Source organism: Peromyscus maniculatus, chromosome 1 (genome assembly GCF_049852395.1).
Source record: "Peromyscus maniculatus bairdii isolate BWxNUB_F1_BW_parent chromosome 1, HU_Pman_BW_mat_3.1, whole genome shotgun sequence".
Taxonomy (NCBI): Eukaryota; Metazoa; Chordata; class Mammalia; order Rodentia; family Cricetidae; genus Peromyscus; species Peromyscus maniculatus.
This window is the reverse complement of record NC_134852.1, coordinates 119,379,567-119,394,261: the sequence shown is the minus strand read 5'-3', so window position 1 is coordinate 119,394,261 and position 14,695 is coordinate 119,379,567. Positions and strand designations below refer to the sequence as shown.

At 44.9% G+C, this 14,695-nt stretch overlaps 2 protein-coding genes and 2 non-coding genes across 13 annotated transcripts in view; 1 reads left to right on the top strand and 3 right to left on the bottom strand.

The window, feature by feature from the left end:
* Positions 1-4,616: 4,616 nt before the first annotated feature.
* Rpl27a (ribosomal protein L27a) lies at positions 4,617-7,168 on the bottom strand. 3 transcript variants are annotated; one of them, XM_006978568.4, is made up of 5 exons: positions 7,081-7,168; positions 6,659-6,722; positions 6,244-6,319; positions 5,538-5,712; positions 4,617-4,789 (listed from the first exon to the last, which is right to left on the bottom strand). In XM_006978568.4, exons 1-5 carry the CDS (start codon positions 7,081-7,083, stop codon positions 4,661-4,663), a joined length of 447 nt encoding a protein of 148 aa, XP_006978630.1. In that variant the 5' UTR covers positions 7,084-7,168; the 3' UTR covers positions 4,617-4,660. The 3 variants fall into 3 exon arrangements, with proteins under 3 accessions (XP_006978630.1, XP_015852782.1, XP_042137637.1); XM_015997296.1 differs by lacking the exon at positions 7,081-7,168 and adding an exon at positions 6,822-6,848; XM_042281703.2 differs by lacking the exon at positions 7,081-7,168 and having other exon boundaries at positions 6,244-6,335; positions 6,659-6,703.
* On the bottom strand, positions 4,900-5,030 carry LOC121826998 (small nucleolar RNA SNORA3/SNORA45 family). The gene has a single exon (XR_006069147.1). It is a non-coding gene; the product is annotated as a small nucleolar RNA SNORA3/SNORA45 family (small nucleolar RNA).
* Positions 5,959-6,087, bottom strand: LOC121826999 (small nucleolar RNA SNORA3/SNORA45 family). The gene has a single exon (XR_006069148.1). It is a non-coding gene; the product is annotated as a small nucleolar RNA SNORA3/SNORA45 family (small nucleolar RNA).
* Positions 7,169-7,227: 59 nt separating the features above from the next.
* The window catches only part of Trim66 (tripartite motif containing 66), a 65,492-nt gene continuing 58,024 nt past the window's right edge, over positions 7,228-14,695 (top strand). For 3 of the 8 annotated variants that reach the window (XM_076549993.1, XM_076550010.1, XM_006978565.4), the window contains exons 1-2: positions 7,228-7,482; positions 9,501-9,651. In XM_076549993.1, coding sequence (XP_076406108.1) covers positions 9,646-9,651 — 6 coding nt within the window. In that variant the 5' untranslated portion in view covers positions 7,228-7,482; positions 9,501-9,645. Of the gene's footprint in view, positions 7,483-9,500; positions 9,652-9,970; positions 10,308-14,695 lie in introns of those variants that run through there. The other 5 variants (XM_076549991.1, XM_076550023.1, XM_076550013.1 and 2 more) reach the window with 5 other exon arrangements.

The following is a 14,695-nucleotide window of genomic DNA, read 5'->3' as shown; positions in this document are numbered from 1 at the left end:
CTTATTTTTAAAATATAGTGCATTTTAGGGCTGAAGCAATGACTCAGCAGGTAAGAGCACTGGCTGTTCTTCAGAGGATTCAGGTTCAAATCTCAACCCCCACATGCTGGCTCAAAAGGATCTGTAACCAGCTCCAGAGGATCTAGTGCCCTTCTGGCCTCCAAGGATAAACATAACCTAGAGCTGAAGCACTCATCTAAATTCAGAAAATCCCATATTGGTACTTGATGGCTTGGGGTGGACCATGCAGCAAGCCTAGTGTGGGGCTGGTGGAACATACTGAAGGATCTCCAGGTTCTGATTTCACACACAATCTGGATTCCCCAATTCAAGGATTCTCAATCCTAGCAGATTATCAGATCCAATTCTTTTTTTTTTCTTCTTCTTCTTCTTCCTTTTTTTTTGGCTTTTTGAGACAGGGTTTCTCTGTAGCTTTGGAGCCTGTCCTGGAACTTACTCTGTAAACCAGGCTGTCTTTTTTTTTCTTTTCTGAGACAGGATTTTCCTGTGTTAACAACCTAAACTGTCCTGGAACTCACTCTGTAGACCACACTGGTATCAAACTCACCACTACCACCCAGCTCAAATCCAACTTTTAACAGCAACATTTTACTATCACATGAAACTCATAGCTAACATGACTTATACTCCCTGTGTCTACCTCCCCAGTACTGGGATTATAGACATAGCACATCTGGCTTTTTACATAAATAGTGGAGAAACTTGATTTCAAAACTTAATCATAACCATGCACAACACCATGTACAACTGTCTTTATTGAATTAAGGCTGTTGGCTAGCCAGGCATGCTGACATATACCTGTGATGAATTCTTGGGCATATAATGAATTAAAAGCTAGCCCACGCTACATGAGACCATCTCAAGATCAATAGTGGGGTTTGGGGAGAGGCCTGTGGCCCTGTCTCCTGCAATGTATGTCACTTTCTAAAATGCAGAGTAGTTTGCACTACTAGCTATTTGCAATGTTCTGTTTTGTTAATTGAATAACCATGCTCTGATAACTGTAGACTCTTTAGAAACTATGATTTGTAAGAAAATGTATTGAGGATCAATGATGCATTTACTAATTATTAACTAAAACTGGGGAGTCAGATATCAGGGTAAGAATCTGAATGATCAGAGAAGCGGAAGCAGAGCAACTTGTGACACACACACCCCCAATGTTCCTCCACCCAAAAGAGCAGAGACCTTCTCTAAGCTCTGTCCTACTACTATCTGTCCTTAAAACCTCTCTAGTTAATTTTAGTCAGTTAGTAGCTAGCACCACCCTGATTCAAATCAAATTTTAGTATCACACAACAGATTAAAGTATAGTTTAGTGATAAAGGTACTTGCTAGGTACAATCCCCCGCATTGTTCAAGTTACAGATCCTTGCCAAAAGACTCAAGAGGAATTCCAGAAATTTAAAGCTGACTCAAATGAGAAAAAATAAAGGTTTACCATGTGGACAGGGTAGGACCTAGCTTTTAGATTATCATTGCAGTAAGAAATATTCTAGCCTAAAAAAAAATTATGTATGTTCAGCCTGCAGGCCAGAAGAGGGAAGCAGATCTCACTATAGATGGTTCTGAGTCACCATGTGGTTCCTCTGGAAGATCAGTCAGTGCTCTTAACCTCTGAGCCATCTCTCCAGCCCAAAAAATTCTAGCTTTACCTGCTCTCCCTTATACTGCATGTGGTACATTCTAACCTTAGGTCCCTGTCTTCAGGTATGACCTTCACTATGGTAAGATAATTTTCTAGGGTATACCTTAGTGACCATTCTGCCAATGCCTGTGACCCCTCCCTCCCTCCCTCCCTCCCTCCCTCCCTCCCTCCCTCCCAAGGAAGGATAGTCTTTTACAGCAAGCTAACAGTCTTAGTATATTTTCAGAGGCTAAAGTATTTCTACTTCATATTTCCATGTCTTTTAACTTTTTTAAAAATGTAGAACTCCAGGTGGTGGTGGCACTCACCTTTAAAATCCCAGCACTCAGGAAAAAGGCAGGCAAAGTTCAGGGCCAGCCCAGAGAAATGCTGTCTCAGAAAAAATAAAAACATGTGGAGCTCACAGCCCTGCACATTGTGTAAGCACTTGACCAGCTAACTCGATCATTGCTTTCTCTTGACCAGGCTTTCAATTCCATTGTTTTGTTGTGGGGGTGAGGCGCATGCTCTAGCTGGTGTGCATGTCAGAAGACAACTTCTGGCCTGGCAGGAGTGGCCCACACCTTTAATCCCAGCACTCGGGAGGCATAACCAGTGGGTCTCTTGAGTTCAAGGCCAGTCTGGTCTAGAGCGAGATCCAGGGCAGGGAACAAAACTACACAGAAAAACTTCTAAGGGCTGTCAACTCTGTGGGAACCCAGGGCATGGAACTGGTGGCAGCCAGGTCAGCTTCCCTCCTACTGTTCGCCTTTTTTTTTTTTAAGTTTTAAAGCTGCCCTCCTCTTCCTGTTTTGAAGGAATTTAGAAAACAGTATTCAAACTTTGGTTCACATTGCTCTATGAAAGTAGAACATTTTTGTTAAAAATTACCCTTATATAGCCTACTCTGTACCCTCAAATGAGTTACACAAATAGTGACTTAAAAGTAGAAAAAGTTAAGATGGGCTGGCCAGATTGCCTAGCAAGAAAAATGCTCTCCCTAGGCAATCCTGAGGAGTTAATTCTAGGAACTCATGTGCACGTGGAAGAACTCGACTATAAAATTGTCCTGACTTCCACATGCATATGCACCCCATCATACACATACCCCTTTAACACATTCTTACTAGGGGTGACATACACCATCACTGTTAGTGGTTTTTATGCTCTTAGACTTGAATTATTCTGTAAACCAAGAGAACCTATGTCCATCATTGATAAGCTTCTGACACCCTTTCCCTATCAAGTTCCTCTCCCAACTTGTATCTTAATATGCAGTATGCACCTGGGCATACACTATCTCCTTTACTCCCCGAACTGGTTTAACATTCCAGAAGATTTACAGGTATAGACAATTTTGCTTCTTTAAGTCCAAAGTACTCTGAACATAAGTGCTTTCATCTTTTGGATAGTTCAGACTTCACATATGCAACACAGTAAGTAAGCCCTTGCCTTCTGCCTGCAGGAAGCTTATTGAACTAGAGGAAAACGGTACTTGCAACACTTCCTGGAGGATGGGCAAAGTGCTGCAGTGGTTGAGTGATGGGGCCTGAGCTCTGGGTCCTGCCTCTGTAGGAGGACATCTCCAGCATGGATGGCTTTGACGCCTCCAGCTCTTGGACTAGTACCAACAGCAAAGTACATGTACTTTAATTTGGCCAGTTCTGACAGCCTTTTACCAACTATGCTGCAAACTAAACATTATCTCTAGTTAGACTTATAAATATATAGCATGACAGCATAAACCATCTATACCCGAAACTTTTAAAAGGTGAGGCCTGGTTAAGACCCCGACATTAGGTAATAGACGTGTACCAATGGGAGCTCTGTGCCAGCTTCTACATGTACCCCACAGAAATTATGGACAGCAGTGCCAATTCCCCTCAGAAGTATGCCAACAAGCTGAATAGCTCAGTTCTTCACATTAGTCATAGCTTCAGATTTTTGCTGAGTACCTTTTGTCTGGTCACCACCATTCCATAAAACCAAGACCATACTCAAAACTTCATGCTTAGCACAGGTTGTATTCTGTTTCTGAACAGCTTTCACCTTCCAGACTAAACTGAAATGTGTAGTGCTATTTTTTTTAAAGCGTTGAAATTGAAACAGCATTTATTGACTGAATTTTTAGCCTTTGATCCCTTTTGTAAAATGACAAAATCCTGGGTGTACACTTAAAAGCAGCTGGAACCATGAAAGCTAAAGGAATATCATACTTGGAGGTAATTATGCTCCCTAGATACCAGAGTTGAGATTGGAGCCCAAAGTCCTCCATGCCAATCTGTCCAGTTAGCACCACTCCACTCAGTAATCAAGTTCCATCCCATTGCTTTTCTATTGCAGTCTTAAACTCTTCCTTCCCACCCTCTTTTCTTGGCCCTACCCTAAGCCTCCTAGTAGCCCAGTCCTGAGCTACCTAGCCATTGTAGCAGCTTTAAATAAAGGGGGGGGCGGCACCAGGAAACTATTGGCAATAATCTAGACAGCAGAACTTCAGATTTTCAGAAAATTAACCCAGCCTGATTTCTAGTCCTTGGGATTTTCTTTTTGAGATAGGCTATTTCTATTATGTGGCTATCCTGAGCTCTACAGAGCAGGCTGGCCTTGAAACCAAAAGACCCACCTGCCTCCAGAATGCTGGGATTAAGGAATGTGCTGCCACGCTCAGGTAAGATTTTTCTTTGTGATTCATTCTGGGCTGAAAGTAATGATGTTATCAATTCTTTGAAAAGCAAGACCCATATAGCATACATAGGGACAAATGAATTTACACCTGCTGGGATCCAATCCACTTGCGTACACACGTACACGTACACACACCCCTGTGTTTTGAGATTGTGAGGTTGGACTACTTATGTCTACCACACTGTGACTGTATGATACCTCACCTCTTCCTAGGACCTGTTAGGCAGGTCCCGGCATACTGACAAGGATGTATAGAAATGTAACTGAAGAACCTACACTCAGACCACTTGGAAAATGTTAGCATTTAATTAACCTCCCTGGGTGGCTTCAAGCCACCAGGACACAGGCACCTCCAACACCCTTTATCTTCTCTTCAGCTCTTCTGCTGAAAAACTTGGCTTTCACGATGACAGGCTGCTTAGGGAGCTTTCCCTTCCCCAGGACTTTGTAGTAGCCCTAGACAAAGACAAAAAGATTCTTAATATACAATGGCCTCAGAGATCCACCAACACATTTACATAATGCTGGAATTAAAACATGCATTGTCATGCGTGGCCCCTGGTAGGACATGTTTCTGATCTGGGCACTAACAGGGACACTGAAGACCCCTACCAGTGAATCAAGACCAGCAGATTCTCTTCGAGAACTCTAGCACACCAGGACAAGCACCATGTCAGGATGTGACTCTAGTCTCGGCCAAATAAATACTTCTCCAATCCCTACCAGTTACATCTACTAAATGTGGATCACTAAATAGGCTGGGAATTGAATTAGTTACCAGCAGCCTATGATTTGGGTCTCTGCACTTAAGCAATAAGGGGGGGGGGGCACATTCTTTTTATAGACAATATTGGGCCTTGAATTAACACTGGGACTTAGTTAAACTGCAAAGGCCAAGCTGTACCTTAAGACCATTCTGAACCAACCAAGTTAAAACAAAACCTAGTAGGATCAGCATAACTGTACTGAAACTTATTTGCTGAAAGCAATACTCTAATATTTTTGTTAGAAATGAAAGCAAATACTTGATGGGTGTGTTCTCTGAACTCACAATCCACATGTGGGGATCAAAGGGAAGGGGAAGAGTTCTATTTGGGACCAATTCAATTCCCTGCAACAGTTCTACTAAAATGTGGATTCTCTAATCGGTAATGGCCAAATAAGTTTGACCCCAGAGGAGACAAGGTGGATAAAATTCCCTCACCGATCGCACAACATCAATGATGGGAGCAGCTCCAGTCTTGTTCTTTGCAGCATTGACGCGTGTCTGCTCACTGACCAGTGTCCACAATTTATCCAGGTTGACAGTCGGACAGAAGCTCTGGTTCCTCTTTAAATGGTAATGTCTCATACCAACTTTCCCAAAGTAACCTGGATGACTGGGAAGGGAGAGCAACCATCTTCAGAGCCTCACTCCAAGCAAGCTGATCTTAGTAGTTATCTCATCCCATTCCAGTGTAAATTTTCCCTGTTGTAAACTTTGACATAGCAGACACCTGATACCAACTTTTAGCTAAATCGTAAGTCCCTGAAGAAGTCATATCATTTACTAGCATCCCTTAAGAGGTTACCTAAAGGGCATCCTCTAATGGCTGGATAAAAGCCAACCTAACCTCGAATCTGATGCATGTCACTAACCTGGTGACTGACTGTGCCAGAAAGTCCACAGCCAGTGAATAAGGTCAGTAGTTCTTCTTCGAGGGCTCTAGCACACTAAGGCAACAACAATACCTGAGCGTGACTCTAGCCTCGGACAGACTCAGTTCAAATTAAGCGTTTAATTGCTAAAGCTGGCAATAACCAACGTCAAGAAACCGACTTCCGCTGGGAAGGTGTTCCAGGTCATCCCTTCTGCCCCTACCTCCAAAGCCGCCGCTGCCAGTTAAAACCCACCTCCAAGAAACACTCACTATTTGTCGAAGTTGATCCTGTGGTGATGCATGCCTCCAGCATTACCGCGGCCTCCTGGGTGCTTGCGGTGTTTACCTGCAGGCATGCAAAGCTACATGGCTATCAGCCGTCTCTACATGGTCACGTGTCCCTGCCCTTTTTTTGTTCAGTCTACAACCCATTCTTAAGCATGATTGCCCAAGCCTCGAGGATAAAATAAGCCTTTTGGGCATTCCACCATCACAGCGCTCTGTTTAGTTTCACTCCACTACCAACATAAAACTGTCTTAAACTGGATTCGAGGATCTTCAAAGAGGGAAGCTGCTGTTCAATCTGACAGGCAACAAATGTTTCCCTCGACTCACTGCTGTTCATTTCCCAAGTAAGTACCCAAAAAACAGCTCAAAGGCCTGCCATGAGAGGAGGCCCACTTACCGATGCGGCCGTGGCCGTGGCTCACGTGGCCCCGGAGTTTCCGGGTCTTCCTCAGTCTGGATGGCTGTATGGGGAAAACAGTGCAGTTGTTAGGCCTTTGGAAAGGGGAGTCAGGGGTGAGCAACGCCTGCTGCCTTTACTGTGCCTGCGATCAAGGACTTGCCTTCTGGAGCATCCAGCAAGGTTGAGGTTACCGACTGGGGCAGCGCCCGGACGCCCAGGCCCGCGGGCCTCAGCGATCCGAACCCCGGCTGGAACACGCGGCCCCAGGCTCCTCGCCCCAGACCCACGCGTGCCATCCCGCCCCGCAGGCTGCGCGCTGCTACGAAGACGCGCTAAGATCGGGGCAAGCAGCTGAGAGATAGGGGAGGTAGAGCTCCGAACCGCCGCGAGGACGCGGAGGCCAAGAAAGGAAGACCTACCATGGCGGCAGCAGAACGGAAAGAGGGAGGCAGCCGCGAAGTCTCGCGAGGTAGCAGGCGTAGGGGCGGAACCGATACCTCATTTCCGGCCAGGAGGCGGGTCTCGGGCGGGGCTTGACGTCACCGGCTTCCGCCGCCCGCCCGCTCGCCGCTTCTTTTTCATATGGGAGGGCGGGGTGGCATGGTGGCTGCCGTCACCCCGACCTCGGAGCCTTCGGAGCGAGCGGCGCCACGGGGCCGGCGTGTTCAATGACCTTGTTCTTTTCGGGTTTTGTTGGTTGCTGACTCCTGGCCGCTGTGAAACATAAACACCACATTTAACTTCAGAACCTGGCCGCTACACTCCTAGTCACTTGGACCCGAGGTTCCCAGCTCAGTGTGCTCCTGATGCAAGCAGTTCCGGTGTGGGTCTTCTCAGACCTGTTTTGCTGGTTGGTTCCTTGAACCACCACACAATCTTGCATGTAACACACACACTCTTTTTTTCCGAGACAGGGTTCCTCTGTGTAGCTTTGGAGCCTGTCCTGGAACTCACTCTGTAGACCAGGCTGTCCTCGAACTCACAGAGATCCACCTGCCTCTGGGATTAAAGGCGTGCGCCGCCGCCGCCACCACCACCCGGCGCATGTAACTCTCTTACCAAGTTACATTTGTCTTCCCAATTGAACCCAAATCCTTTAAGGGTTCAAGGACTGGCCGTTTTTGTTTGTTTTTCCTCTTTAAATACATGAGTTCCTAGCGTGTAGTAGGTTTACTAAGTGCCCCCAAATGCCCTGAGTGTACCCAAGATCCTATCCCTTAAGTCCGTTAATTTTATTATTATTTTTTTTCTTGATCTGTTAAAGAATATTCTAGCCGGGCGGTGGTGGCACACGCCTTTAATCCCAGCACTCGGGAGGCAGAGGCAGGTGGATCTCTGTGTTCAAGGCCAGCCTGGACTACAGAGCGAGTTCCAGGACAGGGACCAAAACTACACAGAGAAACCCTGTCTCGAAAAACCAAGAAAAAAAAAAAAAGAATATTCCCTATTAGGACCCTTTCCTTTTCCTTTTTTAAAACACGCTCTTCAAAAGCAGAGCATGCAATGGAAATCTTGTCCATTTGCTGGCTTCTTCAGTGTTGTTGTTGTTGGTTTGTTTGGTGTGAGTGTGTGTGCCTTTTGTTTGTTTTTTGAGACAGGGTTTCATTGTGTAGCCCTGACTGTCCTGGAACTCACTTTGTAGACAGGCTGGTCTGGAGCTCAGAGAGAGAGGTCTGCCTGCCTCTGCCTCTGCCTCCCGAGTGCTGGGATTAAAGGCGTGTACCCACCACCACCTGGCTCTTGTCTACTGTTTAATACATTACAATCTAGGCAGTTTGACTTTAGCTACACCATTTCCTCAAGATTATTTTTTATTTGCTCGTTTTGAGACAGGGTCTTACTGTGTAGCCAAGGCTGGCCTGCTTGGGCCTCCTGGTTTCTGGAATTACACTCTTAAAAGGCTTGACAGGCATGATGACCTATAACTTTCTCACTTGGACTATTATAGCACATCTGTTGTCCTTGTTCAGCTCCTGTTTAGGCAGGCATATTGGTGAGACTTTATGGGTACAGCTGACATTCTTGGGAAACACTCAGCAAAGCCTCTGCTCTCCGGCTCTTAACAATCTTTCTGTCCCTCGTCTGCAGTGGTCCCTGAGCTGTAGGTATAGGAGTTGTTTTACAGATGTAGCCAGAGGAACTGGACTCCACAACTCTACATTTTGATTGGTTGTGATCAGTCTCCTTTGCCTGTTTCAAAGAAATGTTTCCAGCTGGGCGGTGGTGGCACACGCCTTTAATCCCAGCACTCGGGAGGCAGAGGCAGGCGGATCTCTGTGAGTTCGAGGCCAGCCTGGTCTCCAAAGTGAGTTCCAGGACAGGCACAAAGCTACACAGAGAAACCCTGTCTCGAAAAACAAAAAAAAAAAGAAATGTTTCCTTGAGGAGGGCTGAGGACTGTTCCTATATGTGAGTATAAAGACAAGTATTTAGAACTACCCTAGGTAGTTAGCTTTCCAGTACCAGTCATAATTTCCCTAAAATTAAACTTTGGATCTCCCAGTCTCAACTTCCCATGTTCTGAGATTTATGCATGTACTCTAAGATTCTGCTATCTCCTGTAGCACTCCAGGCACAATGGTATTAGCCCCAACATCTTCAGAGTGCTTTGAAATTTACAAAATGTATTGGCCTCAGGATTCAGGACTGCTAGCTTCATTGTATGCATGAGACAAAAGACGCAGAAGAATTATATGACTTGTCATTGGTTATATAGTTGATAAGAGACAGAGCCCGGGCCTAGACTTAACCTTTCTCTCTCCAGATCCCCTGTTTTTACCTCAGTGACCACTGCCTTTCTGACCTCACAACATTATGATCATCTCTCCCTCTCTCACAGGCATTAATCATATACTGCCTGTAACCAGCAGAAAGGGGTTTGAGATCAGGGATCAAGATCTAAGAAGAGACGTTCCACTGTCTGATAAGTGTGCAAGTCAAGAGCCAAATTACGTAGAAATTACCACTGGGAAAATGACCTGTCAATGGAGGTAAGCTGGGAAGAGCCTTGGGAATGGAAAGTAACATCAAGTGAAATTTAATGGGCCCTGGATCAAGGCTCAAGTCAGGGCAAAGGGCAGAGATAGAATCCTGTTTCTGAATAGTTTGCCAAGTTCTTTGGTTATAGAGAAGCTGCATCCTCTCCTAGGGACACCTGGCTGAACAGAACCCCTCCTGAGTGAGTCTAGGGCTCACTGTTGGCTTCTGTACTCTCCTAATAATCTTAGTGATAGTTTGCTCTCTAGAGGGAGTATTTTGGGAATTTGTCCAGCTGTGGTTTTTCTAGACAGATCCCTTTCTTCCTCACAGGGTGACTGGTTGACTCATGGCTCCTGAGCTTGTTCAGCAAAGTCAGCTTCAGGTTTACCAGCTGTGACAAACGGGAAAGGCTCAGTTCTGTATCTGCAAAGTTGAATAGCAGCCAGATGTTAAGATACTAGGTCACCTCTCGCTCCCCACCAGGAAGATGGGACATGACCTTGAATGTGACCCATGAGAATTGCCCTTTGTGACAATTCTATGAAGTACAGTACAGCCTTGTGACATCGCAGGCATTCGAGCTACTTGAGAGGGTCAGGGCTCAGAAAATACTTGTGAAATGAAGCGAAGGGAGATGACGCCAGGCAGCAGTCACCTGGTGAGCCAGGTAACTCTCAGACCTCTCTCCACGTGGTCTTGGGGACATACTGTCATCTGAAGGAGTGCCCCGGTAGCTTCTTTCTCTTTGTCACCTCTCTGGGTTCCTGATTTTCCTTTGTATTTCAGACAGCAGCTGTTCTTCTTCGAAGTATGAACACTTCAGACCTATTGTCTCTGAACAAGATGTCTTTTGTTAGATCTGTTTTTATTTATGTGTATGTATGATTGTCTGTGTGAGTAGATGATGTGTGCAGGTATCTGCTGAGGCCAAATGGAGACACTGGATTTCCCTGGAACTGGAGTTCCAGGTGGTTGTGAGCAACTGGAACTGAACCCTGGTCCTCTGGAAGAGCAGCCCATTCTCTTAAGCACTGAAGCATCTTTACAGCCCCAAGCCTTGTCTTTTTTCATCTTTAATTGGACATTTTGAAAGAATATGTTGTTGTCATTTTAAAAAGAGACTACTAGCCTGGCATATACCACAGTTAGTCCCAGTACTGGGGAGGCAAAGACATGAGGATCCCTTCAGGGCCAGTCAAGGCTACATCATGAGGAGAGAGAGAGAGAGAGAGAGAGAGAGAGAGAGAGAGATACTGAGACTACTATTAATTCAAAGTAGGGAGAGCCAGGGTCTGTCACTTCTTTTTCTAATGTGAGCAGTACAGAAAAACTTGGAAGTCCAGTTTTAAGAGTTTGAAAATGTATATGTAATAGGAAAAATATAACATTAAAAAGAATTCTTAAAAGTATAGACATCTCAAATCATACTACCTCACAAAGCTTTATATCATTTTTCAGGTCATGGTTACATGAAAACCTGCAGAGTTGATGATCACAGTATGTTACTCCGTGTGTGTGTGTGTGTGTGTGTGTGTGTGTGTGTGTGTGTGTGTGTGTGCACGCGTGCGCGCATGTGTGTAGTAGGGGTGTATACCACATACATGGAGGTCAGAGGAGTAGTTTACCTATAGGTGTCTTCTTTTGCTCTCCACCATAGTCTCTTGAGACAGGTCTTTTACTGGACCTGGAGTTTGAAGTTTTGGCTAGGCTTAGCTGGCCATTGAGCTCCTGGGATTCATGCATCTTCATCCCCCAACACTTGGTTATAGGCATGCATGGCCATTTATAGCTTTTGTTAATTTGTGAGTGTTAGGGAGTCAAACTCCGGCCCTCAGGCTTTCACAGCAGACACTCTTGACCACTAAGCCATCTCTACCCACCCTATGTTAATCCTTTCGTAGTCTGCATTTTATTTAATTCCTTGACGTTTTCTGTACCATTGACCAGTAAGGAGGATTTGTTCATCTTATTTCTCCTGGTGCTAGGAACTGGCCCCAGTGCCTTGAGCATTCTAGATAAGCACTGAGCTGCAACCTCGGCCCTGCAGATTTGTTTTCAACAGCTGAAGAGGAATTTGCCTTCAGCGTGTGCTATAATGTTCTAAGCTATTTTCTTGTGTATTTTGTTTTTGTGTTTTGGTTCTTACTATATTTGTTGTTAGAGACAAAGCTGCACTGAACATTTTGTATAATGAACTTTATTCTTTTGACCAATAACTTGTCTAGAATAAAATCCCAGGAGAGAGATTACTGGATTATAGGGTATGAACATATTTGGGATTGATTTTATGTTGCTGTTTTTTAGATGGATTGTACCAATTTGTACACCAATAATATGTACAGTTTCTAATTCTGTTTCAACTTCTTGATGCTCAGAGCTTTGGTTTGCCCTTTCAGTAGTTTTGGATATATAGTATTTAGGGGGAAATCCATAGGCTTAACAGGTGGAGTTTTCTAAAGCACAAGGCAAAAACCAAACAAAAGCCAATTTGAGGATTACTGATTACTAGTCACCTTTCCTTCCCATGTTGAACTGAGTTTGTTTTTAAATCTTATTGTACTACCTGACAAATACATCCCTACAAGCTTGTTGGAAGCGGGGATAGAAAACTCTGCCATTCAAATCCACGATAGTAAACTGTGAAGAGAATTCTCATATCTTAGAGAGCAGTTTATCAAATAGTCCAAACAAGAGAGGCTTAAATAGTTAGGTTTTAATTTAATTTCACAGGATTCAATTACTGCGAACACAGAAGCGTGGTTTCATTTCCCTGCTCTGTTTTCACTAGCTGAATTCTATTGAAGAAAGGGCATGGTCTCCTTGAATGTGTTTTTCTAATCTTTGAATGAAAAAAAAATGAAGTATTATTCATTCAGTCATTGGTTTTACAAGTATTGATTGGGTGTGTACTCTGTCCTGACACTATACATAGATGCCAGGTGCTCAGGGGAAGATAGAATAGTGAACAAAGAGGACCAAGTCTTGCTCTAGGACTGTGACCGCAGAACTGTCTCTAAGACAGACAGCAATCATGCAGTGTGCTCTGCAGTGTGCTAGCAGAGTGTGTATTCCCACTAATGTTTCTCACTGACTTTACCACTGACATAAACACCATGTTTTGTTGAGAACTTGAACGTATTTTCCCAAGCAAACAATCTTCAGGGTTCTCAGCCCAGAGTGATGTGGGGTGGTTTGCGACGCCATCCCTTGGAAGGTTAAAGATGCCCAGTAACTCTTTTCCTTACCACTCGTGGTGAGGTGTTAAAAGCAGGTGGTTTGTGGCAAGGTAGTGTTGTGTACGAGGCTTCGCCTCCTTCTACGCTATCTGGGTGAGCTTTTATTTAGCTTAGGTTTCTCCATGGCTAAGCACAGGGCATAAGCTGAACGTTGTTTGAGTCGTGGTGTTTTCTTATCCTTTTAAAACTTAACTTTGTGTCTGTATCTTGGATCTTTGTTGTTGTTTTGTTTTTTTGAGAGGTAGTCTCACTGGGTAGCTCTGGTTGGCCTGGAACACATGTAAAGACCAGGCTGCCCTGACTCTGCCTCCAAGTGCTGAAATTAAAGGCTTTCACCACTACATCCAGCACAGTGTGTTCCCCAGTTTCTGCTATTGGCGAAGAAATGGGACCTCTGAGATAGAGAGAGGGCATTAGAGGTGTACTCCTGCCAGACTCCTTTTCACCTGGTCACACTCTAGGATTGCTAACTCATGTGTTTGAATGCTTGGCCCAGGGAGTTGCATTACTAGAAGGTGTGGCCATGTGGAAGTAGGTGTGGCCTTGTTGGAGGAAGTGTGTCACTGTAGAGGCAGGGTTTGAGATCTCAGTGCCTAGGGTGGGTGGCACACAGTCTCTTGCTGTTGCCTGGGGAACTCTCAGCTCCTCACCATGTCTGCCTGCACGCTGCCATATTTCCCGCCATGACGATAATGAACTGAAGCTCTGAAACTAAGCCAGCCTCAATTAAATATTTTCCTTTATAAGAGTTGCTGTGTGATGCCGGGCGTTGGTGGCGCACACCTTTAATCCCAGCACTCGGGAGGCAGAGCCAGGCGGATCTCTGTGAGTTCGAGGCCAGCCTGGGCTACCAAGTGAGCTCCAGGAAAGGCGCAAAGCTACACAGAGAAACCCTGTCTCGAAAAACCAAAAAAAAAAAAAAAAAAGAGTTGCTGTGGTCATGGTGTCTTCACAGCAATAGAAACCCAAACTAAGACACCCTTTTATAGTGTTAGTATTTCAGATTACATTCATAGGAGATGACTGAAATAGGTGCTAACATTTGCTTTCTCTGTATGACTGTGTGTGTGTTTCCTCAGTCGCTTCTCCACCTCATTTTTTGAGTTAGCCAGTGAGCTCCCAGCTCTGCCCAGCTCTGCCTCCCAGCACTGGGGTTATGGGCCAAGACCTCTCTGCCCAGCTTTTATATGTATTCTGGAGATTTCAATTCCGGCCTTCATGCTTGCATAGCAATGACTTTACCCACTGAGCCATCTCCTCTGTCTTAAAGGGCAAGTAAACACCTAGATTCTGGTGTTTTGAAAAATGACAGTCACCTGTGTGCATATGCCTTTAATCCCAGCACTCGGGAGGCAGAGACAGGTGGATCTCTGTGAGTTCGAGGCCATCCTGGTCAAAAAACCAAAAGGAAAAAAGAAAAATGAAGATTTGGTAACAATGGACACAAATTCTTTTTTGTTTTGTTTTGTTTTTTTGAAACAGGGTTTCTCTGTGTAGCTTTGTGCCTTTCCTAGAACTCGCTTTTGAGACCAGACTGGCCTCGAACTCACAGAGATCTGCCTGGCTCTGCCTCCTGAGTGCTGGGATTAAAGGCGTGTGCCACCACCATACGGCCTTGGAAACAAATTCTTTTAGGTGAGAATTTACATAGGAAGACTTCTTGCTTCCTGCAGAAACTGGAATTTGGTGTCCCTGGCTTAAGTATAATCTTCCAAACTGTATCTCCTTCACTCTCAGGTCAGGAGCAAATGGACCAAGGAAAGGGGTATGTGGGGGCTCATCTCACTTTTCCCATCCTCAGATCAGAAACTTCCTGCTT